We start from the raw sequence: 26,296 nt of genomic DNA on the forward strand, positions 1-26,296 counted from the left end.
TGGCAGGACAGTGAAAGAATTAAAGGAAAAGCTGAAGATCCAGGCCTTGGAAAGGTCAGGAATAAAAGCAGTTCCAGGGATCTAAGCTGCAGAAACCAGTGGATTCTCTTCAGAGAGCTGCTTATCTGGACAAGTGCTAGGCAAGCAAAACAATAAATGTTCACTAACCTACCTCCATTGGAATTTATCTGTTTTCTGTGGAGATTCACTCACTCATTCATTCATTCAGGGTTGCTATGTGGCAAGCACTACATAATGTTAGAGCCTAATGATACAAAATGAATAAGAAACAGGGATAGCAAACAATTTAATGAAGAATGTGATTTAAAAAAACTGTTCAGGCCATGTGAGAGTACATAAAAAAGATACATAGAGCAAGCTCCTTCATGCCCAAGAGGATAATGGGACAGATGTTACGTATACATCATGGTTAATGATTAAATGTCAACACAAACCTTTTGATAAAACTATTAGGAAAGATCTTTTCCTGATCTAAATGGTTTTAAATGAAATTTAAAGTACATTCCCTTCCTCAGTGGGGTTCTATTTAATATAAGACAGTTCTTCCAATTGTTGGGTGTGTCTGCTGTTGAAAATTAGGTGCAATATAGCAATCTGACTATAACCAGTCATAAGACTGGTTTTCTTTATGGCTGATCCATTTTATTATTTTATGACCACTTATTTTATGAATCATTTACTTGCTTAAGAAATATAATTGTTTGAATGCCATTGACTGTTAACTAAGATGTGGATCAAAACACCCTACCTTTATAACAAAGAGAGAGAACTTTGTTGATAATTGAAGGCCATCAGGAAGCAATTAATTAATAGTTTCTTAAGAGCAAAAGACTTCCTCTATAGCAGCTAGATCACACCAGAAGATAAGAAAGACAGACAGTAACTTATTGAGGCCAGGTCTACAAAAGCTCATTGAGATAAATTATTAAAACAATCATATTTACATTTCAAGCTGTATGAAAAATAGCAAATAAAGTATCCAGTTGGAGGCAACTGTATATTGTATATAAAAAGTATATTTTTAAATTTTTGCTTTGATGATCTGCTTAATTGCTGAATTTCTCTATTTTAAATAATCATGGCATGCATTGGTTTGCTCTACTGGGAATGCTTTCTCCAGCATTCTAATCCTTTCTCAAAACCCAGAATCTTCCTGTTTGCCAGTGCCCACGTCAAACCTGTACCTACCCAAGGGAATTTCTTTCATGAAAAGGAATCTCAAACTTTTCTACTTAGGACTTAGCTCCCATTCTTCCTTTGTAAAAGAATTTACTAAGCTGGGTTGCATTATCATGCTTCACCAGATGGTTTGAATATTTCTTAAGTTTGAACTTTCAAATTCTGTCATTAATTATTGACTACTTTTCAATATAAATGCAAAATTACTTTACTTAAAGAATATCTGTATACTTATACAAACAGAATATTCATTTTTAAATTCTAGATGAAGAGCTTTTAATTATGGGAATAATGAATAAAGAACTTTCCTCATATAAAATATATTTCCTACTTTTCTTAGAGTGAAATATATCTACATTGGTGCAGGACAAGATTTCATTTATACTAATTTTATAGTTTTATAGGTTATAAAACCTATAGGGTAAATTAATATCCCTAATTTTCTTACCTGTAAATTTGAGTTTATAATATCTACTCATCTACCTATGGGATTTTTAGTGTGAAGATTGGAGTTAATATATTTAAAATACCTTAATACAGTACCTGGTACATGATGGGAGCTCGGCGTGACAGAGGGAAAAGAGCACAACTACATCACCAAACTCACCACCTCAGATTTTTTTTTATCTCTGTGTTAAGTTGGTTATACCAGAGAATGTGAAGTCTTAAAGCTGAGAGGAAATAAAAGCCACTTTCTTCCTTCCACATTCCCTTAGGAACCATGTCTGACAGAGTGGTTTCTGGAAAATATTGTTTTTCTAATGTTTTATTTAAGAATCAAACTTTGGAAAAGGCACAGTATCCTTTATGATCTTAGAAAATGATAATAATAACAGTAATAATGATGTACCAGGAATTCCTCTAAACTCTTTACATGGATTATATCATTTAATCTTCACAACAATTCTATAAGGTTGGGATTATTATTAGCTTTCATGTACAGGCATTTTCTGGAGGGAGAAACATTAAGAAACTTACCCAGGGTCACCCAGCTGGTGAGCATATGAGTCAGGATTGAAACTCAGGAGTGAGTCTCCAGAGACTGTGCTCCTAGCCCCTTTGCTTGATAGAAGGATATTCTGTGTGCCTTTCCTCACCTGAATGAGGTGAATGGATGAATGTCAGGCTTCATCATGCACATCATAATTTGATTACTGTGATGGAAATTATTCCCAAGAAATAACTTACTCTCTTTTCAAATTATATCCTTGTCAAAATAATTTATATTTCTAGCTTATAATATATTTAAGGAAATTTGTATTCTTTATGTATTACATCTAAGATGTTCATTCATTTATTCCTTCCTCTATCAAATATTCATTGAATACCTTCTATGTGTAAACCACTATTTCTAGGTTTTTGTGGCCAAATGCATATATAGGTAACTATGATTCAACCTTCAGTATTTAAAGGAGGCAATGAAAGAGACACTAATGTACTTTCCTTTTATTATCAACCTAGGTTTTTTTTTTCACATCACCTTTTCCCCCCTATGCATTCACAAGATGATTGGCCTTTTCTATGTGTATATGTTTCACTTTGAAGAGAATGAAGCATTTAAACTAGGACCTTATTAAGCAGATGTATTAGGAGTAGATGATAACATAATTAATTATGAAAGAATTTCTTGCCTTATAAAAGTATCTTACATACAGTTGCATAATCTACTGAATGAAGAGGGTATAACTGGATATATCTGTGGGGAAAATAAAAAATACTGAGGTCAATACCAATATTTGGTATTAGTTATCTTGTTAGGTCTGTTTTGCTTTTCCTTTAGAGATGTTTTTAGCTCTCTTAAGATAGTATTTGGTTTCTAATATAGAAATTGTAAATTATAGGGATGTTATATGTGCCAATTTTAATATAAAATGTTTGTATAATGGACTTATTCCACTTGGTTTTCTCATGGCGAAAGACTTGGGGATTTTAGAAGTCTAGAGTTGATTTTCTCTTTTTGTTTACAGCTCAGAGGAATAGCACTAACCCATTAGACATAGAGGATGTACACCAGCACAAGGTATATCTGTGTTTAGTAATAAACATTTTTATGGGGATGTAACTGCTGGTTATTTTATAGATCATCAGAGGAAAAATAAAGACTGCTGGAACATTAGTAACAGTGACTTCACATTTGCTTCTAAGCAAATAATTACATGACAACCAAAGAGTTCTGGTCTGTTAGCTTGAGAAGCAACTGAGTAAATGTAGCATATCTGGGTATACTAATGTATTGGTAGCCATTTCCTTTCTCCTCCTCTTCATGGAGCCTGAGGTTTTTCAACCATGTCGAATTTCCTGTGGCCTAAACACAGTACAAGACTCAAAGGTGTCAGTCCATCCCTTCAAAACATGGTAGGCAGTTACTCTTTATCTGGTGCTTGAGTTGTGGTAAGTGAGAGGAAGCAACGTTCCTATTTTAATCTTAGCAGCCCACAATAATCTTTCATGCCAATTTAGGATTGTATCTGTCTTCTTATATTTAAATCCCTTTTCCACTGCTCTACCTGTAGTTCTTCCAGATACCAGAGGAAGAAACTCTCCAAATTCTAGGTCTAACTGTATAACAATTGGGAGAAGAGAGTGTTTCTAAAGCATTTCCTTGTAAAGGAAACTTTGATCTAATTAGTTTAAAAGCCTATACAAATTAAGTAAATTAAATTTTTTATTATATTTAATAAGATTAGTAGTGTAAAAAGGAATTAAAATGTACAGTAGGAAATAAAGATTAGTATACATACTGAGTCTAAATCTGTTATATTTGCCTTTCTTGTATTTGTCTACTTTTTTGAAATAACAGGTTGGATATATCCCTGTAGGTCCTGTGGTTAGATCAAAACATAAAATTGAATGGAATAATAGTTTGATATATCAACAATGCAAATTATATTTAATATAGAACTACAGCTGAAAATTAAAGCTAACTATATATTTTGTCTCTATAGAAACCAAAATTCAGTTCTAAAAATCGCATTTGGTTTGTTTGTAATGAAAATTCCAACAGACAGAAGCCAGAACACATAAAAATCAACAAAGGAAACAAAGAGGGTTTATTTATAAATAAAGAAGATGTATATGAATGTTACCAGAAAGATTCAGAAAACACAAAATTGTGTAAATCCAAGCATAAACAATCAACTGGTAACCAAATATACTCTACAGGACTCAGAAAAGGCAATCTTCATAATATCAAAGATCCCAGCACAAAGTTGTCTAAAGGTAAAGGAAGAAGAAACACACAACATAAAATGACTCAAGCAGATGATGGAGACAGCAATCCAAGAAAGGCACTAGCTGTCTCTTCTTCCAGGAGAATGAACAGATTGGTTACTCGTCGACAGCATAACCTGCAAACCATTGATGACCTTCCAGAAGAGGCATATGAACATTCCAGCCCAACTCTGTCAAGCCTGAAAAATGAATTAGATAACAATATTGAGGCTTGTTCAGTTTCCAAAGAGACACATATCCAGAGCATAGATTTGTCAGATAGTCAAGAAGCACAGTTCTTGGAATTAGAATCTGTTGATCAAACTGAAGCCGTTTCTCTCTCAGGACTGTCATTACATAAAGAAATTAAGTTGCCACTTGTTACTACAGATCAACAGCCTCATACTCTCCAAGAGCAACACAGTAGCCCTTATAAATCTCATGAAAACAGTAACTCAGTTGAAAAAGATGAGAGCCTTATTAATAAATGGGAAAATTCTTTCCTGTCTTTTATAAAGGAAAATTTTGATGATGATGATGATGATGATGATGATAGTGATTGCTCTATCTCTGAGAAGTCTGTAACATTTGAAAAGGTGATATGTTCCACAGATTGCAAAAACCACTGTAATGATAAAGAAAATACAACAAATCGAGAAGAAATGGCTTTTCAACAATTTTCACCTTCTGAAGGCCATTTATCACAGGAAAATGAGTTAAAAGCAGGCAGCCTAACCACACTTCCACAACAGGAAGCTGTTAATTTTTCTGATTCCGATAATACAGTCATTTCTGAACAACATGTTACAAATTTTGAACAATGTGTATACGGAACTTCTTTTGATCACTCAAACAGCAATCTTAAGCAAACTTCCCTGGCTTGTATGAGAACACTTTCAAAACATGAGGTTTCAAAGTTGACTAGTCATGTGGAGCTATTCAAAAAGCCTCAGGATTATAGCCCCGGAGCACCAGCTCCTTTAATGAATCAAACAGATGTACATATTGTGGAAAAGGTGACAAAGAAACAAGACACTGAAAGGAATTACACTGACAAAGGCCAGAAAACAAGTTCTTTAAATGGGCCTTTATCCACAGTTGTTGATTCTCAAGTAACAGAAATAACTGAAATTGAAAAAAGACAAAATCTTCCAGAGAACAGGACCATACATAATATAGATTTTCATTCTACTGACCATATCAATAAAGAATTGACCAACATCACACCACTTGGTCAAAGAGAAGAGAAGGAAACGTCTCACCAACCAGGTATTAGTAGTCTTGCTCAATTTGTATACATTTTCTATAGATTTACTTATTTTTATAGACATTTTCAACTGAATTTCACTCAACCTGTGCCCAAACTGAGAAAAATGAGGATATGTTGGCCATGATTTGTGATGCTGCTAAGACTAGTAGTTAAGTAATAGTGTTTACTTTGAAAGTCTAACCATCATTATCAAAGATGGTTGCTAAACTGATATTGACAGAAGTTAATAAACAGTATTTCTATTTTTGTTTCTTTTTAATATAGTACTTATTTATTATCAGGAAACCTAACAACATTTTAATAGCAGGAAATCATTGGCTCTATTGATTTAAACTATTCACTGAATTCCCATTAGAATTTTAGCCAACAAACTTTGTTTGTCATATAAAAACATTTTTAAAAGCTTCCATTCCCTTAAACAGTCTGGCTTATTTAGAGAACAGAAACTCTAAGAAAGTGTGAATTTTCTTTTCTAGTCATATAACCAACCAGTAAGGAGAACTACAACACTGATACTGTAAAATGTTTGTGTTTCAGTTGAGGAATTAATTTATAATATCAATGGAGATGAACATAATACAAGAAATTGTAAGGAGAAAAAAAAAACTGAGTCAGAAATTCATATACCTACTAATACCCAGGAACACAGAAAAGTTCAGAATTTCAGAAAAAGGCAAAGTTTCTTGAAAGCTACCTACAACCAAGGTTTGTATTTGTGTCATTGTATAGGTAAAAGTTTACATATAATCAAGCCTAGCAAATCCACTCTACTCAGACAATTTCTAAACTTTCAGATATACTGTTTATTTTTTTAGGTACTCACTAAGTTATAAGATTTCAGAGATATTTGCTGTTAAGGCACCACTTGAGAATACATTAATTTTCAAATGTATTCTTGCCTCCCAATGTATTTCTGCCTATGACTTCTAGTTTTTTATGTTAGAGGAGATAGGGTAAACAACAGAGACAGCAGCAGTATTCAGTGGGGGTAACAGAGATAAATTGTACCAGATCCCTTAGATACTTCCATTCAGCCCTTTCAACATAAGAGAAATTAAAGAAGAATAGCCACTAGTTTCTTTGTGATAGATGAATGAACTGTGTGTGTTTGGCAGTATGGACATGCTAACTATCCTTTGATAGTTCTCGTAGATAGTTGTGTGATGAACAATAGGCTGGTCCACTTCAAGTTAGAAGTTGATTTATCTGCTGTCTATTAAGAGGTAGGAAGGGCACTGGATTAGGCATTCTCTATGAATCTTCCCCTATTTTTCCCCTCTCATGTAAAAGGTAGCCCTTCTTATACTTACTTCCTATGGTGGGTTGAATGATGGCCCCCAAAACATGTCCTTTCCTAATCCGTGGAACTTGTGAATATTATCTTGCATGGTAAAGGAGTGTCTATTATCTTCTTTTGAAAAAGAGTCTTTGCATATGTAATCAAGTTAAGGACCTTGAGATAAGGAGATCATCCTGGATTATCCAGGTGGCCCCTAAATCTAATATCAGTATCCTTACAAAAAAGATAGGGAGATTTGAGACACAGAAGAAGAGAAGATGATATGAAGATAGGGGCAACGGAGTAATGTAGCCACAAGCCAAGGAAGCCAAGGAATGCTGACAGCCATCAGAAGCTGGAAGAGGCAAGGAAGGATTCTCCCTTAGAGCTTCTGAGGGAGTGTAGCCCTTTTGACACTTGGATTTTGGACTTCTGGTCTCCAAATTATGAGAGAATACATTGTTTTAAACTGCCCAGTTTGGCCGGGCGCGGTGGTCACACCTGTAATCCTAGCACTCTGGGAGGCCAAGGTGGGAGGATTGCTTGAGCTCAGGAGTTTGAGACCAGCCTGAGCAAGAACGAGACCCTGTCTCTACTAAAAATAGAAAGAAATTAGCCAAACAACTAAAAATAGAAAAAATTAGCCGAGCATGGTGGCACGTGCCTGTAGTCCCAGCTACCCGGGAGGCTGAAGCAGGAGGATCGCTTGAGCCCAGGAGTTTGAGGTTGCTGTGAGTTAGGCTGATGTCACGGCACTCTAGCCCAGGCAACCAGGCAATAGAGTGAAACTCTGTCTCAAAAAAAAAAAAAACAAAACCGCTCGGTTTATCGTAATTTGTTACAGCTAGCACAGGAAACTATATACCTTCCTAGCAGCACTTATTCATATTTAAATGTAATCTTTTGCATGTCTGTAACTCCGCTAGACCTTAAGCCACTTGAGCAGAGAGTTGAATTGCCCCAGAGGTAAGCATTGCAGATATCGACGTCTATTCCCTAACACAAAGGCCCGCTTAACTCCTGATCACCCAATAGTGAATTCAACCAGGTGCAGAATTCTGCACACTCCTCTCACTTTCCACAGATTTCCAATCAGGATTTTAGTTTCTTTCTTTTAAATACGAAAGGATAGCCAAAGATTGACAAATATTTGCAGAAAGCCCCAAAGTAAACTAAACAGACCAAAGGAAATCAGAAGTAACAGAAACAATGTAAGAATCAGGAAATATCTAAAACATAAAAAAAAAAAAAAGTATAGAAAAGAAGGAACAGAGAACAACACAGAGGTCTTAGATATTAAAAATATAGGAGAAATTAAAAAAAAAATATAGATATCTATGGCAGGGTTAAAAGGTAAAGTTTTACAAGTCTCCGACAAAGAATAAAAAAAGAAAAAGCTAGAAAATAGGAGAGAAAAGATAAACATATTGGAAAATCATTCCAAGAAATCCAGGGAGAACAGTGAACAGGAGAAGAAGTCATCAAAGAAATAATACAAGCAATGAAAAGACAGGAGTTTCTATATTGAGAGGCCCCACTAAGTGTCCAGTACAGTGAATAAGGCACCTCACTGTGAAATTTCACAACAGGGCTAAATGGAAGATCCTAAAAGCTTCCAGAGAAGAAAAACTGGTTACATACAAGGGAACAGAAATCTGAGTATTTCTTAATAACATTGTACTTACTAGTAGTAACCAGATTCCAAACCACAGTGGACTTCATGAAGAGGTTTAGTGTAAGTACTGTTTGGTTCCTTTTGAGTTTCTGCCAGATTTTATTTTAAATTTTCAATTAAATACTGTAGAAACTTATCATGACAGTAACATTGCATTATTTTTGAGTTTTTGCTCCACAATGTTTATCACATGGCTACCTTCCTTGCTACAGACAACTCAGGAGCAAGGTAAAAAGATCTCTAACATCCACAGTAAGAATTAATTGGGAGAGATTTTTGAGTTCAGCCTTGTAATCTCCAGGCCCAACCATCTTAGATATTTTGACTTTCAATTATTTTCTGTGTGTGTGTGTGTGTGTGTGTGTGTGTGTGTGTGTGTGTGTATGTGTGCCTTTAATTCTTCCAATAAAGAATTTCTGAGTACCCATCTCTAAAGAGCACTATGTTTTTGCTGGATGTCAACTGAGACTATCAGTCTTCCCTGTGATTCATGTAACCCAGGAATCTATTTTTTAGAGAATAATCCTCTAAGTTTTTATCTCTTGCCCTGAAGAAATTATATGCATAGTGGATGACATTTAGGAAATAGGGCAGGAAGGGTCCCAAAATTTAATGCAATGGTACTCAAACCTTAGTTTGCATCAGAATCATTTGAAAAACTTGTTAATACACGGATTGCTGGGCCCTACCCTCAAAGGATCTGATTTAATCGTTGTATTAGTTGTCTCTGTTGCTACATAACAAATTACCACAAACTTAATAGTTTAAAAGAATACACATTTATTATCACATAGTTTCTGTAGATCAGGAATTGGGCATGACTTAGCCAGGTCCTCTGACAGGAACTTTCCTAAGCTACAGTCAAAGTGTTGGCCAGGAGCGAGGTCTAATCTGAAGATTGGACTAGGGAAGGATCTACTTTCAAGCTTATGTGGTTGTTGGCAGAATTCAGTTCCTCGAGGCTAGTTGGACTGAGGGCCTTAGTTCCTAGCTGGCTGTTGGCTGGTGGCCATTTTCAATTTCTTGCTGCGTGGGCTTCTCTGCATGGCTGTTTGTATCATCAAAGCATACAGACTGAATCCAATAGATCAAGTCTGCTAGCAGGACAGAAAACATTACAATCTCTTACAGCCTAATCAAGAAAGTGAAATACCCTCTCAATGTTGAGATATCCTATTGATTAGAAGTGAGTTATTCAAGAAGACGGGATTACACAAATCCATAAATACCAGAAGATGAGGATTATTAGGAGCCATTTTAGAGTCTGCCCTCCAGAGTAGGTTTGGGGTAGGCTGGAGAATTTGCAAATCAGTGATACTGACACTACAGATTTAATGAATATTCTTTTCTGTTTCATCACCCTAACTCTTTATTTTGCCTTGCCTCTCAATCTGAAGCTTCTCTGATACAGTTTCTATAGAAAAAGAAACCTTCAGATTCCTGGTTTTGGATTGGGGAACTGGGATAAGAGGAGTCAATTTAGGAAGGGAAAGGAACTTGGAGTTCCAACTTTTCTGTATGTAAACTTTTTAGTCAGTCTCCCTGTTTCCAGCCCCATTCCACGTACCTGCCTTCCATGGCACCTAGTGTCCCCAAGTGCTGAGTGCCTGGGTACAGATTGGCTCTCTTTCTCTATAATTCTCTTTGCAGACTCTTGGGTTGGAGCATTCCCCACTTTGCCAAGTCAGTTCACTTCTTTCCATTAGTGACTTTCCAGTTCCCCAAAATTTGTTGAAGTCTTTGTCCTCTATTGTTTCCTCTTCTATTTTCTTTATATGGTACTTTTAGAATTCTTTTTGTGAACTAAAATAAAATTTTAAGGCTCACCCCCCTCACTGGCTGACTGAATGGACCCCCTCATGGCCCAAGGAATATCCTAAAACTAAATTGCCTGCCAGGAGGAGCAAGGTCAGACATGCCTCATCATGCCCCCCTTCCTTCTTAGGGACATCCTTTGTAACCCATTAACAGGCCTAAGGGTATGCAAGACAAACCTGCAGGTCCTCAATTTACAAAACAAATCTATGTCTGGTGACTTATCTCTGATGAACAGCTCCTTATGTTAAAACATTCTAAGCCTTTAGACAAAGCTTCATGTCTTTAACTAATTACAAGCCAAAGAATCTTTAAACCTATCTATAACCTGTAAGCACCCCTGTCGCCCCGGAGATGGCCCACCAATGTATGCAAACCAATGTACAGATTGAGAGGCAAACCAATGTATGCCTCCCACGTATTGATTTATGACTTTACCTGTAACCCCTATCTCCCTGAAATGTATAAAACCAAATTGTAACCCAACCATAGCGAGTCCACTTGTTCAAGGCTTCTTGGGCGTGACTCCTGGTCATGATCCTCAAATTTGGCTCAGAGTAAATCTCTTTAAAATTACTTTACGGAGTTTGGTGTTTTTTTGTTAACAAGATACTGTCATTTTGGCTTGGTTTAACAGGAAATGGGGGAAAAACATATGATCAGTCTATTACTTTTAGTTCCAACTTAAGTCTCTCTAACTTGCAAATAAAAGATTAAATAAAAAAAGAATCTTTGAACAATGATATTATACTACTTTTTTGTGAAGGAAAAATAGAAAACCCAGTAGGCCATAGATTGGTACGTGGTATCTGTGTGATTAGGAATACACCCATTGAAATAAAAAACAGCTGTAGAAAGAGGATTTTATAATATCACAGTTGATTTTAAGAAAAATTTTATACATTGCTAAACAACTACCGAAAATGAGGTAAGTGTAGAACTGAAGCAAGTATGTTTTAATTAAATGTTTGATAGAGTGACTAATCAACTGCTAGAATGAATGCAAGTACTGTGCTTGGATGCTGTCTAATTTCATCACAAGTTATACTTTAAAACAATAACAGCAATGATAATATTAATTGATGTATGTTTCTGTGTAGTGCATTCTACTTATGATATTTTGAGGAAGTTGTTGTTTTCTAAGATCCTTTATAGTAATCAGCATTTGGTAGAAAAGAGGCCTCTGTTTTGCTTGGCAAATTTACAGGAATGAAAACAGCTGGGATCAATAAGAGGAATGCTAGAGGCGAAAGCCGGCTTCATGTGGCTGCCAGAAGAGGAAATTTGTCTGTGGTGAAAGCTCTAATAGAATCTGGAGCAGATGTGAATCTAAAAGATAATGCAGGTTTAGATCCTTTTAGTTTAATTGTCTCTATAATTTGAACTCATTGAAACACACATTTCAACACCCCCTCCCAAATTTGATGCTAGCTAGTATGTAACTGATAACTTTGAACAATCTTTTTAAAGCTATATTATTATTTAGTCGAATAGTAAGATTTATCATTGCTAAAATAACTTTCTCCTTTGAAAAAGTTTTAACATACATTTGAGAGCGTTCAGAGAGGGTATACAGAATGAGGAGTGAAGGGAGTTAAGCCTTTTCCTTGGAAACCTTAATTCCATCCCCTAACCTTGGAGAGATTACAACATTTTCTCATTTTACTGTCCTTTCTTCTCTTTCCTTTTTTCTTTATACTGTTCCTTTTTTTTAATCTTCCCTTATTTTTATTCTAAACCTCCATTTTAAAAATTTATCTTCTAACATTTTGCTTAAGCACAAAAGAATCTTGTGTGATGACTTCCACAGGGAGAAACTCAAAGATTGGTCACATTAGATGTCATTTTAAAAGAGAAATGTGACAATACAAAGATATGAAGATGAAAGTCAGACATTTTAATGCCTGAGTTGAAACAAATTGAAATGATTAGTATTTACTCCGGTGTCATTATGTTTTACATTCTATGAGTCTTCTGCTTTGGCATTTATATCAAGTATAACAGATCAATCTTTTCTCAGAAATGAAACTTACACATTTTAAACCCATAGTTTTCAGTATTATTTCTTGTCCAAAACTTAGTATATGCATATGAATCAGTATAGATATTAATTCAGTTAATGCAACAAAACCTAATACAAAGATACTACATGAATGTCAATTTGTAAGGAGCAGGGTTGGTCTTGGTTTTTTTTTCTTTTTTCTTTTTCCTTTTTTAGGTTGGACACCACTTCATGAGGCAGCTCATGAGGGATCTGCTGATATAATTGTGGAATTATTAAAAGCTGGTGCTAATGTTAATAGTGAAAATCTAGATGGAATTCTGCCCTTACATGATGCTGTTGCAAGCAATCATTTAAAGGTACAGTACACATCAGATTAGGTTTCTGTTGCTTTTTCTTAGGAAAATGAGTGAAAAAAATGAAAATATTTTAAACTAAAAATAAAGTGATTCCTTAAAACAATTACTTTTTAAAACCTGCTTAAAATTACAAATGAAAATACAATATTGTATATGGATTGGAAAATCAATATATATTTTAATCATTGTTCCATTGTTTCTTCATTATATAATTCATGTAAGTCAAAAGAAAGTCAGAATAAACACAGGCTATAAGTCTAATACATCCCATTTTTTTTTTATTTCAGCATATTATGGGGGTACAGATGTTTAGGTTACGTATGTTGCCCTTGCCTCCTCCCTCTCCCCCAAGTCCGAGTTTCAAGCGTGTCCATCCCTTGGATGGTGCGCATTGCACTCTTTGTAATACATCCCATTTTTAATTGTCTAAGATGATGTGCTATTGTGCACAAGAGTCTAATTATAGTGATGATACATGTGACAGCTAGACTTTTTTTTAACTGAGAATTTCTCAATGGGTTTGTGACAGACACATGAGTTGCTTATTTCCCGAGTGTTTAATGTGTCCTTTTCTCCTTTGTTTTTCATTATGAAGCAGCCGTGGTAAAAATATCACAAGAGATTACTAGGGTCATTATTTTAGTGATATTGAATTTCAAATCTAGACCTTAAAACTCTTCACATTTTTAAATTCATCTTTTTGTTTGATAAATTTTGTGAGAAAACTTTTATTGTTATCAATAGGAGATATAGACTTCAGGGATAACTATTGATTTTGAAAAAATAGTTAAGGAAACCACTACCAACAACAATATAAAAGCAGGGTTCATATAAAAAAACTCCTTGGATCCCTCATGAATACCTATTTATCTGTCTCTGTATATTTTTAAGAACCTGCTAACTTTTTTTTTGGTGATGCGGTCTCACTGTGTTGCCCATGACCTTGAACTCCTGGGCTCAAGCGATCCTCCCACCTCAGCCTCCAGAGAAGCTGGGACTACAGGCATGTACCACTATTCCCAACTGAGCCTGTTAACTTTTATTTAATTTTGCGAAAGTATATCTTTGCTGTTTTCAGCCTAAAGATAGTCATGTAAAGGGATGGTATTATTGAATTTATGATTTGTAGAGAAAAGAGATGTGAACTAATGATTAAGAATAATACCAGAGTGAGTAGTCTAATATCCAGTGTGACTTCTTTTGACTAAAAGAAGCCCTTTTGCCTTTAAGATATTTAAATTTAAAAAGAATAGACAAATTCTCAAGGCTATATGGTTACAAAATGAAGAAAGAAAACAGAATCATTAAAGTGATGAACCGACTGGTTATTTGTACGGGGTAAAAGGCCACTCAAAGTGAAACCACTTAAATAAGGGTCAAAATGTCATGGTGGGAAAATCAAGTTTTTGGACATTATCCTGAAAAATGCCACATAAAACAAAGAGTTAATTCTCTTGTTTGTATTTGTGTTGAGAGTCACCAATATCACCCCTACATTTGGAGATTTGTTAGAAGGACTTATAGAACTTAGTATATAGTTGTGCTTGTGGCTAAGATTTATTATACCAGTGTAGACCAGGATTTCTTAACCTTGACATTACTGACATTTGTTGCTAGGTATTTCTTTACTGTGGTGTACTGTTCTATCTATACATTGTAAGATGTTTAGTAGCATATCTGACCTCTACCCACTACATGCCAGTGGCACCCACATTCTCCAGTTATGACAAACAAAAATGTTTCCAGAAATTCCTGAGTGTACTCTGGGGCACAAAATCATCCCCAGTTGAGAACCACTGAGTTTTACATACAGACAATTGATCAGAATAAAGTATCTAGAAAAAGACTGTTGCATATGTAGTCAGTTGGTTTTTGACAGTGGTACAAAGGCAGTTCAATAGAAAAAGGATACTCTTTCAACATAAGGAGTTAGAACCCTTGCATTTCGATTTGCAGAAAAGAAATGAACCTCAAAAAAATGAACCCTTAATTTTCACCATATATAAAAATTAATTTAAAATGGATCACATCCACTTGGCCTAGCTCTACCCTCCAACCCCCAAGTGCTCAAGCATGCTATCTATCTAGGGGCCTGGGACTCACACTGCCCATCCCTCACAGTTGACACCTGAGCATTTCTCCTGGTGGCCTGAGAACAGGCCCACCCAACCTACAGCTACCACCACAGCTGGCACCCACACCCATACACTACCTGTGGGCTTGGGGACTGCCCTTTTCAGCCCATTGCAGCCACTAATGCCAGTATGGACTGCTTGGGAGCCAGAGCGTTGTCCCACCACTGCTACTGCCATCGCCCATACCGTCACACCCAATACCCAGGGGCTCAAGCATTGTCCCACCTGCCTGGTCCACTGCTGCCACTGGAAGCACCCAAACAAGCTGCTTAGAGGCCCAAGAATCAGCATGCCTGGATCTGCTAACACCAGTGCCAGCGTATGCCACCCTGGGGCTTTGAGTTACTCAGAGCAATCTTATTTACACTAGAAACTTTTCTTCTCAAAAAAATGTCACAACCTCTTTGACCCTAGTTTCCTTTTCTTTAAAATAATGGGGTTGCAGAAGATTATTTCTAAGTTTCCCTCTATCTTTAATATTCTGTGAATATAAGTCTGTTATTTAGGGCACATATTTCCATAGGGAGAATATTAGAATGGATATTAGGTTCCTAAGCTAGTTCACAAAACCTCTTGAACAAGTAGTATACCTAAAATATAGTCCAACTATTAATAGAACTTTATTCAATTATGTCTAATGGCAATTTATAATACAGTTTATAATGTAATATAATCCTGAAGCAACTCTTGCCCCCTTTTCTATTCCATCCTCCAGCACCTTGGGGAAGAGCAAGAAGCTATGTTAAAGAAATAGGGTAAATCATTCTGGGTACCAATAATTCCACATTTATATACAAGTGGCTTAATCTGCACAGTATCTAGACCTGTGCTATCCCATATGGTAGCTACTAGCTTCTTTTAGCTATTTAAATTTAAATTAATTAGATAAAATAAAAAATTTATTTCATCAGTTACATCAGCCACATTTCAAATGCTCAGGAGCCATATGAGACCAGTGGCTACCCTATTGCACAGAGCAGATATATTAATAGAACATTTCATTGTGCCAGAAAGTTCTACTGGGCAGTACTGATCTAGAACTGGACCTACCCATGCCTACCTCTTACTGTAATGAAGGTAGCATATTATACTTTCATGTCATTGTGTTTGATTCCTTTTTGAGGACCAATCAGGACAAATATATCAATCATTTTGATTGATATACCAAATATTGATTCCTATATCAAATACATATAATCAACTATATTTGATTATATCAAATTTAAATAAAAAATTTTCTTGACCAGAATTCGAAAACTTTTTTCCGTAACTTTTAATGCTTGGTAGTAGTGTCTTGTGATGAAAGTAGAAATGGTTCATCTTAGGTGTCTGTAGAGGTAACTTTGAAAAAATACCTTATAGGCAGCTGAGATTCTACTACAAAATGGAGCAAACCCTAATCAAAAAAATCAAAAACAGAAGACTGCTTTGGATGAGGCAGATGATGAAAAAATGAAAGAGTTGTTAAAATCTTACGGTGCTATTGAGATCAATCATAGAGAAGAGAGTAATGTTACAATCAATGGTATGTATATCAGTATTGTTTGCTATTTTATACAGGTATATACCAAGTATGCCTTTGCTTAGGAAAATAAAATCTTCTAATTTGTAGAGTATAGATGTGTCCTGTGTTTATTAAACTCTTAAAAAGTTATTTATTTTTAGAAATTAGCATTTTCAAATTGATTTAATTTATAAATCATATGATCCTATTGCATTGGCATGACATGTTGAAATGAAGCATATATCATTCATCAGTCAAACACTAATCTCCCTAACATTGGGTTTGAAATAGAGACGTAACTGAAACCAAGTAGACTGGTTTACCTGTAGTGGGGCTGAAAAGGAGTGACATTATACTGAAATCTTTGCAACTAAGACTTCATTACTTAAAATTTATAATGATTTATACATCAGTTGGACTTATGCCAACTTTTCAAGAATCTAATCTAATACTAGCGTATTAATCTGTTAAGCAAATATACTTGTGTGTATATAATATATATTATAGTGAAAAGAATAGGGGAAAATTTTATAAACCATTTTTTAGCAATAGTTTGCATTTTATTAAGTATTGAGGAGAAGCAATTGTTCTTCCTTTTTCCTCATGCTTGAGCCTTGACTCACAGAAGAAGATACTCAGGAACATACCTGCCCTCACTATGAGGGAGAATGCTAGGGAGAGAAACTCTGTCACACACTTCTTCTCTAACCTACCAACATCCTTGCCAACTGTTGATTTTCAGGGGAACAGTTACTGATATGATTGGTCAAAGCCAAGGATAGTCATTGTGTTATATTTTACTAGCAGGTTAGATCACGTGTAGGTCAAGGCCAAGACTGGTACAAATTTCCTCTTTTCTTTGCCTGCTACTATATAGAAAATCATAGGGTCAGAGCCTTTCTCAGGGCCCCAGCTATTTCACTCTCCCTCTCTATAACCATATTTGAAGGTCCCCATGATTTAGATCAGCTTGGCTTTCCAGAGAAGCCTAACATTTGGAGTTATTGGGCACTCTGTTACAAAGTGCTGTATCTATTCCCACATGTCTGTTGTTTTTTGTTTTCCTTGATCAAGTACCCAAGAGGGACGAAGGATATAGGGTATAATGGTAATATGGAGAAAAAGAATCCAGAATGGGATGAGAGTCCAAGAGAACTTTACAGAGGCAGCGAATCATAGTCATACAGACTAAGAGCATAGAATTTGGAGTCAGATAAAATCTGGTTTCAATACTAGCTGTGTGATGTTGGGGAACTTCCTGAACCCCTCTAAGCCTCACTTTCCTGTTCTATAGAATGGGTATAATAAACTACCTACCTCAAAGGATTCATATGAAGATTAAATGATTCAAGGAAAGTATTTGGCATCGAGCATGTGACAAGTGCTCAGTAAATGTCAGCTATAAATAATAATAATGAGGTGCTAATTAACATGAAGCTATTATAATAATTGTAGACTTAATTTATCCTTCCCATCTCTGTCACCATTAAAACTGATAAAATGAAGCTAAATTTTTTGTTAAATTTCTTTTCTTTCTTTCTTCTCTTGCTTTTTTTTCCCCACTCAAAATGTCCAAGGTCTAAAAGCTAAATTTTTATACATTCTTATTATATTTTCTGATTTTATTTTTTAAAGTAGAAATTCCTGCTCTCCGGTTAAAAAGACATAAACAAGGTTTTTGTGGTGATGGAAAAACTGTCGATCCACCTTCCTTTTCACACCAAGGAGAAACAAGAGAAAACCTTCCTGTGGTTAGTAAAGTTGAAATTCTTTTCATTCTTCAGCCTAGAAAATGCCATTCTTTGGGCCAGTCAGGTATTGGCTAGTGGTAACTTTCTTTTCATTTTAAGGATACACAGATTGAAAATAAGATTGCCATAAGAAAATAAGATAGCATAATTGAACAGAATAAGCCAAGAAGATATGCTATATGGTTAACTCTTAATTATTTGCATTAAATACAAAATTATGGATTAGCTGCTGTCCTTTACACCTAGCTTGAATTTTGGCTACTTCCTGTCCCACAGACACTGCCACTGTATGAGTGTGTCTTCATTCACCCCTAAAAGTGTCCAGGATACATAGGATGTGGAAAAGTTGATGGAACCCACACAGAGAAAAGGAAAGCAACTGGTTTAGCTTTTCTAGATCCCAAATGCTTTAAAGTGATAGAATTTGCTGTGAAATCCACCATGTAAAGGTAGATTTTTACAAAAATAACATAACGGTTGCTCAATAAAATATATATTGATTGATGAGAGGGATATTCTACGTTTGACAAAAACAGAAAGCTTAACTAGACACAAACTTGTTAAGCAAGGCAGCATCCTCAGTGATGCTGAATAAGTGTTGTTTTTTTTTTTTTGAGACAGAGTCTCACTGTGTTGCCCAGGCTAGAGTGCCGTGGGGTCATCCTAGCTCACAGCAACCTCAAACTCCTGGGCTCAAGCAATCCTCCTGCCTCAGCCTCCCGAGTAGCTGGGACTACAGGCATGTGCCACCATGCCCGGCTAATTTATGTATTTTTAGTTGTCTGATTAATTTCTTTCCATTTTTAGTAGAGACAGGGTCTTGCTCTTGCTCAGGCTGGTTTCGAACTCCTGAACTCAAACAATCCGCCCGCCTTGGCCTCCTAGAGTGCTAGGATTACAGGCGTGAGCCGCCGCGCCAGGCCCTGAATAAGTGTTTTGAATAGACTAATGGCATCCATAAGAAAAGCAAGACAAAAGGGAAAGTCGGCACTAAAAGATGTTTTCTTTTGTGAATAGAGGCTTGGCTGGGGGCACAAGTTCAGGCCTTTAGTTTGCTTTCATAAGCCACTGTATTAAGAGGTAAACCTTAGTGGTTTTGTTTGTTTATTTGTTTTGCATATTTATATTTTATAGTTTCACTTTGATGCATTTAATAAATGACAGCAGTAAGAGTGCCTTACTAAATAATCAGATGATTTTATTATGTACATTTTTTATATCCCTTGAGGGCAACAAAGTAAAATTTCAGAGAAACTTACTTCAGAAAGCTTTGAGGAGCTACATGTTTTAGAAATGAATGTGTATTGAGAGTATATTAAAGGATAGGTAATATGGGTCAGTCCTGTCACCATTTATGGAGCAACAGCTATGTGGAAACAGTACACAAATATAAAAGCCGTGTTCTTGCCTTGATGAGGAAATATTAATATAATGTGTAAGATATTATATATTAAATATGTAATGTATAAGATAACATATATTATATAATGTCTTATACATTGTATTTTATATATATAATGCTAAATTATGTCACAATGAAATTCTTAAATAATTCTTAGAAAAGAGAAATTGGTATGGAATAGATAAATCAGAAGTTTTATATATAGGATGGGTTTTATACAATAATAATAAGCAGTTTTTAGTGAGCTCTTACTTTGTACTGGCATTGTCCTTAGCATTTTACATGTGTTACTTAATGCTGGCACAGATAAGTAACTTGCTGGAGTCGCCCAGCTAGGATGAGGTGGAGCCAGGGTTCACACTGAGGAAGTGTAGTTTGTTCCAGAGCCCACTCCACAATCCTGTCTCTCATAAGAAAGAGAGCAATCTGGGCAGAGTGAACCGAAAGCATTCCAGGCAGGAAGATTAGTACTGACAGGGGCTTGAAGGGGTGGTATTAAGTCTCCATTGTGAGTTTTTGGGGGAGTAGTGTTTGTATTTCTAAGATTATATGTGAGATTTTAATAGTGTGCATTGAGAGTCATAAAACCTTAAAGTGAACTTGTTGCGTGTGTGTGATCTTTAATATTCTTGCTGTTTATTTTTTTCTCCTATGACTATAATTTTAACAGAAGTCAGTGAGAAATTATGATTTTTTTATATGGTTGCTGTTCTTACATTCTATTTTCCAGGAGATCTACATAAATCAAGATATATTTAAGTTTACTTTTTTTCCAAATCTGCAACATTTATACAGTTAAGTTACACAAAGCATGAGTAGATTTTTGAGCATAAAGAGAAATGAGCATTTTTAGGAGCACTTTCTTTAGCACTTTATTTACTGTGCATTGTCAGTGGCATATCAGAGAACACATCTATCCCCTTATAATGAAGTTTCTAATATTTTTATCTGATAGCATCAGACACTCAGTGCCATTCTGCAAGATATAGAAGAAAAACAAGAAAATTTATTAGCATTTGAAATAAGAAACCCTGAAGATGCAGGTAAATATGGACTCATACTTAAGTTTGATTATTTCAGACATCCAAGGTCATCGCTGCCTCATCTTCTTGAAGTACATGTTTACTTCAAAGCTCACAAGGGCTGAAAAAGTGGTCTCCTATTTTTATGCAAGAGTATTTAAAGTTCCAGGAATTATCATTGAAAGTAACATAATTAAATAAGCCTTAATTTAGATATCTGGGCCATTAATATTGGGGAATAAGGTAGGGAATAATGGCTTTTTAAATTTAAAAGTGGGGCTAAATCCTGTGTGACCAAATTTTAACATTTACTATCCCTCAATTAACTAACTTTTTATTACCATATTTCTAGAACAGTACATTGAGAAAATGTTGAAGATAAAAGAGATTATGGATAGTGTGCTTGCCAAACAGAAAGCAGAAAGGGATGATCTGGCTAAAAAATACAGGTAAGTGAAAAAAATGAGAGTCCTTTAGAGTTTCTGCAATTTAATCCATTTATAGCTGCAATACTGAGGCCTAGATTTTCTTAACAATACGAACATTAAGACCAAAAAATGACTTTTTGAGGCTGTCTGTTACCTCCATGGGGAATTATACTTGCTGGAAAGATATTTTTCTACTTTATTACTTGAAATATTCAGAAAAGAACATTTTAATATCTTAAAAGGTTGTCTACAGTGAAAAATTTTTATGAAAGCCCTTCTGGTCATGAATCCCACAGATAGATTTCTTTCCTTATCACACTCAAATTTTCTACATTGAAAGTTTTTTTTCTTTTTGCTATCACAGATGTCATCCTTCTAAGCAGTTGATTAATTGGTTGATTAATTTTGTGTTTTATTATATTTCCAAAATCTCCGAGTCTTTAAGGAATTTTGTCCTGGTTATATTATATACCTCTTTTCATGAAAAAAATTTTATGTAATTCTTTTCTTTTTTGGACATTATTTTTTATTTGTTTTTCATTGACTTAGCTTATTCACATTCAAGACTTCTAAATATTTCCTAACATATTCTTACCTTATAATCATTTGACATCTATAATTATTAATAATACATATTTACTTTTTTTCTGAACTTATTTAAAAATCAGTTTTCTATTTTTACTTATAAATCTACTGTATTTTATCCCTATTTTGACTTTCTCCCTGTGAATAAGTATCAGAAGTTTCTTTCTATTTCCTGACTTGTTCTCCTGTCACTATAAAGCAAGTGTATGACCTACAAATGGTAATTGATTATAGGGAATTTTCTAGAGGACTTTGGAGAGGGTTGCTTCAATTTTTCTTTAGCGTCCTATGGTTAGCAACGTATTCTACCTGGAATTGTTGAAAGCTCCTGATCAGTTGGAGTTTTAAGTGTGCACATCCTTATCAATATGTTGCTATAAGACTTCACATCTTGATGTGGGTATCTAAAGAGAGCACCTTTGTTTTTTGTCTGAACTCCTTGTTTCATGTAGTTTTAAGTGTGATATTATTTATTCCTTGTTTTCTTTCTCCTCTGTCCAGCATCTAGCATTTTATACTACCAGTTGTTTGCTAATCCAATTTCTTCTTTTTTCTGCTTTTTCCGCTTACATATACTACTTCTTTTAACATCCAGTGTGCTGGGAATTTAGTATCAACAACTCTAAACTTCGATAGGAGAGGCAAGTTAGCTATACTATTGCTTTTCCTTGAAACAGTGGTCCAGGGACCCCTGGTGGATCTCTGAAACCATTTCAGGGTATCCATGAATTCAAAACTATTTTTTATAACAATACTAAGATGTTATTTGCCCTCTGGGCTCTCATTCTCTCATGAGTGTACAATGGAACTTTCCAGAGGCCATGTGATGTATAATGATATTAATATCATTACTCTGAAGGCAAATGGAATGTATGCTTGTGTATTCTTCTGTTTTAAAAAATTTCTCAGTTTTAATTTCTAAAACAGTAAATATTGATAGATATAATGTATAAATACAAAAGCTCTTTGGGTTCCTTAATAATTTTTAAGAGTATAAATAGGTCCTGAGGCCAAAATTTGAAAACCACTGGAAACAAAGTGTCTAATAGTCTGAAGGTCCATGTGGGATGGGTGGGCAAAACCAAAAGACAGAGGTATAGAGGTGTGATAAGACATTTCCTCTTCCTTAGTCCTTAGGATCCTGAGAAATTAAGTTTGGGGATCTGCACAGGATGATGCTTGACTGGGTAGTCCCTCTGGACTTGCAAGTGTCTCAGTACAGGTTCAAAGTGCAATTAATTATTTGATGAACTAACATTTCTCAGGTCTAGCTGAGATACAATTATTCACAAAACAATCTTGGTCCTTCATAGTCAAAGGGAACCTGAGTGGAACTTTCGGATTTTACTTCCTAGTACACCTTTCCACTTTAAACAAGTTAGCACACCTCAAACTTAAAGAATGGTGATCCTCCTTAGCCACCAATTGCTACCTTCCAACCAAAGACTAATAGATATAACTCAAGTTTTGTTTGTCTTTTAGGGTTGACTCACAACTGATAAATAATGATATGACTATAAAATCTGGATAACCACACAATCACCTCCTAAAAGAAAGGCAAACTCACTTACCTTAAATAAAGGAATCAGTTTGCTCTCAAAGGAAATACATTGCAAAGTATTCTTTTGTGTATTTTGAGCTGATTAAAGTTGAGATGAAGTATCTTTAGCATCTAAATTACTGCTAAAGAAAAGGTTTCTACTGTTATTGTATTTTTTCCTCTTTCTGTTTCTTCCTATAGGGTATCCATAGAGTCATTTAAGCATGGAGCCCTGAGAGAACAACTGGCCAACCTGGCCACAAGACAGAAGAGCCTTTTAGTTGCCGCAAAAAAACAGAAAGAAATAAGCCTGAAAATTCAAAACTATAAGAATGTTACATCATTATCTGGTCTTGGTTTAAGGAAGTTACCACCCAGCTCAGAAATCTCCAGTGAAAAGAACATCCAAGAGCTTAACAGCCTGGAAAATTCAGTGCAACCCCAATCACGTTCCCTTTCTCCTGTCAGCTTTGTTTGTGGAAGCATGCAGGAAACACAGTTGCCTGTGGAAGCTTACAATTACAGCCACAATACCACCATTTGTCTAAATTCAGAGACAGTGAGAAGGGAAGAATTTTCTGGAAATAAGATAAATTCTAAACAAAATGTCAATGATTGTACCTTGGATGGGTTATCAAAATCCAGACATTCAGGTGGCACTGAGATTAAATTACCATCCCAACCTGTTGTTTTTATTCCTGAAACAGAATATTCACAAAAAGAAAATGATCTTACAGAAACTACAGCCGAAAGGCATGAATTCTATAGTTCTTCTGCAGTAACTGGCACATTAGATATTTCAGAAACCACGAGTGCACTTGCCCAAAATGATGTCCATCCATCAACTGTTGTTTGCGATCAGGACCTTTCCAATGATCCAAAAAGAAGAAACAGGAAAGCAGCTTCCCAGCAACCACCTCGGGGGGCATCAGAATCCCTGGCACATCAAGGGATTGCTGTTTCAGGCAGCGATACTGTGCATGAAATGAAAGCATGTCTTAAAAAATTAGCTTCTGCTGTTCCACATGTAAATGGCAGCCAGAACTCCTCTTCCTCTGGGTCTAGACATCAACATACTGTAAAAAAGCCTTTAAACTACAGTACAGCTCCTAAAAAGAAATGTATGCAGATAAAAGATTTGATATTACTGGGAAGAATTAATCCAGGAAATAACATTCTGGAATTCAGAACACAGGTATGCTATTATTCCTTCCTCTAAAATCATGCAAATTTTATAAGCAAGTGAGTAAATGTTGCTATCACATAGTGTACGCATTTAGCTCTGATTAGAGAAATGGGGTTTGGTTGGGCTTCCTAAGTGGAGGGACACAACCATTATATTTTTAGCAAGTGAAATCATACTTCTGGAATTGCTCTGATACGTTTTAAATACAAGCTCCTTTGAGTTCTCAGACCAGAATTAGTCAATTTTATTGCAGAAGGAAGAATTTAAGAGCAACACAAAAATAATAAATTGAAGCTGTCTTTAGTTTTAAAATTTTAGGAACTACCATTGTACTGATAAAGCATCCCCTAAAGGGGGTAAGTATAAATTCATCTTCCACAGAAGCTCAATTTAGAACCAAAGAATGACTTAGAGTTTGGGTAAATGTGATGCCATTAAAACAATATCACATAGGCATAAAAGTAGAGGAGGAAAGAAAAGGTTCTTTTTAAAATGCCTACAACAGAGGCTTCCTCTCTTCTTTCCCCATGTTCAGTTTTTGAAAGAGGAATTCAGAATGGCAAAGATTGCAGAGTCCTTGAACGCTTCTTTGCTTATGGACCAATCCTACAGAAATCACTCCAGGCTAACTGGAATTTAATCTGAATTACCCATTTCCTATCCTTCCCATTTCTGGATAATAAGGCTTTTCCTGGGTAATAAGCTTTACTTATAAGTTAGGAGCAAAATATTTTAATTTTAAACTGCCAAATTATAGTTTTGTGACTGAATTAGTGGCTTGATCTCAGATCCCTCAATGTTCCTCTTTGCTTACCTGTCAACCAATTTATCGTTAAGCAGTACTTACCTCGAATTAGCCAAAGCAGCTCAAATTTTAGTAAATTAGTTACATAATTCAAATTTGGACAGTTTTTTGTATTAGCTATAATAAAATTTTAATTGCATTTTCCACATTTCAGCTATTTTTTCTTCCTTTAACAGCTTTACTGAGATACAATTGACATACAATACACTGTACATATTTAAAATATACAGTTTGACAAGTTTGACATCTGTGAAACCGTGACCCCAAACAAGGAAATGAATGTATCTGTCATCCCCAAAAGTTTTTTGTGCTTTTTGGTACACTTCCTTCCTACCCCTGCCCTCCCCTGCCCATCCCCAGACAATTACTGGCCTTCTTTCTGCTCCTGCATATTAGTTTGCATTACCAAGAATTCTATGTAAGTAGAATTATACTGTATGTATTCATTTTTGTCTGGCTTCTTTCTCTGAGCATAATTTCATCCTTGTTGTAGCATATACCTGCAGTTCATTCCTTTTTTACTGCTGAATAGTAGTCCATTGTATGTGTATGCCATCCTATGTTTATTAATTCACCTGTTATAAATATTTAGCTTGTTTCTAATTGTTGACTATTACATATAAAGCTACTATGAATATTGGTGTACAAATTTTGGTATGATACAGACTTTCATTTTAGGAGGTAAATACCTAGGAGTAGAGTGGATGAATCATGTGGTAGGTGTACGTTTAACTTTTTAAGAAATTGTCAAAGTTGTTTGTAACATTTTACATTCCCACTAGTTGTGTATGAGAATTCTAGTTCCTCCATATTCTCACCAACACTTAATAAGATGAACCTTTTAATTTTAGTCATGCTAACATGTAGTATAGATGTGTGTATGTATGTAACATGTACAGATGGGTTGTAGTTTATCATTGTGTTTTTTTTTTTTTAATTTCAGCATATTATGAGGGTACAGATGTTTAGGTTACGTATGTTGCCCTTGCCCCCCCTCCCCCCGAAGTCCGAGTTTCAAATATGTCCATCCTTCGGGTAGTGCGCACTGCACTCTTTGTGTATGCAAATACCCGTCCCCTCCTCCCTCCTCCTCCGCTTAACAGCCTGGAAAATTCAGTGCAACCCCAA

General features: G+C 35.4%; 1 protein-coding gene across 1 annotated transcript in view; it reads left to right on the top strand.

Moving 5' to 3' along the window:
• ANKRD31 (ankyrin repeat domain 31) overlaps nt 1-26,296 on the top strand; it is a 137,129-nt gene that overhangs the window by 62,114 nt on the left and 48,719 nt on the right. Inside the window, exons 13-21 of the mRNA XM_012664486.1 lie at nt 3,168-3,220; nt 4,146-5,679; nt 11,657-11,794; nt 12,668-12,810; nt 16,308-16,470; nt 18,085-18,200; nt 20,558-20,645; nt 20,977-21,073; nt 23,379-24,372. Coding sequence (XP_012519940.1) covers nt 3,168-3,220; nt 4,146-5,679; nt 11,657-11,794; nt 12,668-12,810; nt 16,308-16,470; nt 18,085-18,200; nt 20,558-20,645; nt 20,977-21,073; nt 23,379-24,372 — 3,326 coding nt within the window. The remainder of the gene's footprint in view (nt 1-3,167; nt 3,221-4,145; nt 5,680-11,656; nt 11,795-12,667; nt 12,811-16,307; nt 16,471-18,084; nt 18,201-20,557; nt 20,646-20,976; nt 21,074-23,378; nt 24,373-26,296) is intronic.

The sequence above is a fragment of the Propithecus coquereli genome, unplaced genomic scaffold (assembly GCF_000956105.1).
Source record: "Propithecus coquereli isolate 6110/MARCELLA unplaced genomic scaffold, Pcoq_1.0 Scaffold9, whole genome shotgun sequence".
In the NCBI taxonomy this organism is placed as follows: domain Eukaryota; kingdom Metazoa; phylum Chordata; class Mammalia; order Primates; family Indriidae; genus Propithecus; species Propithecus coquereli.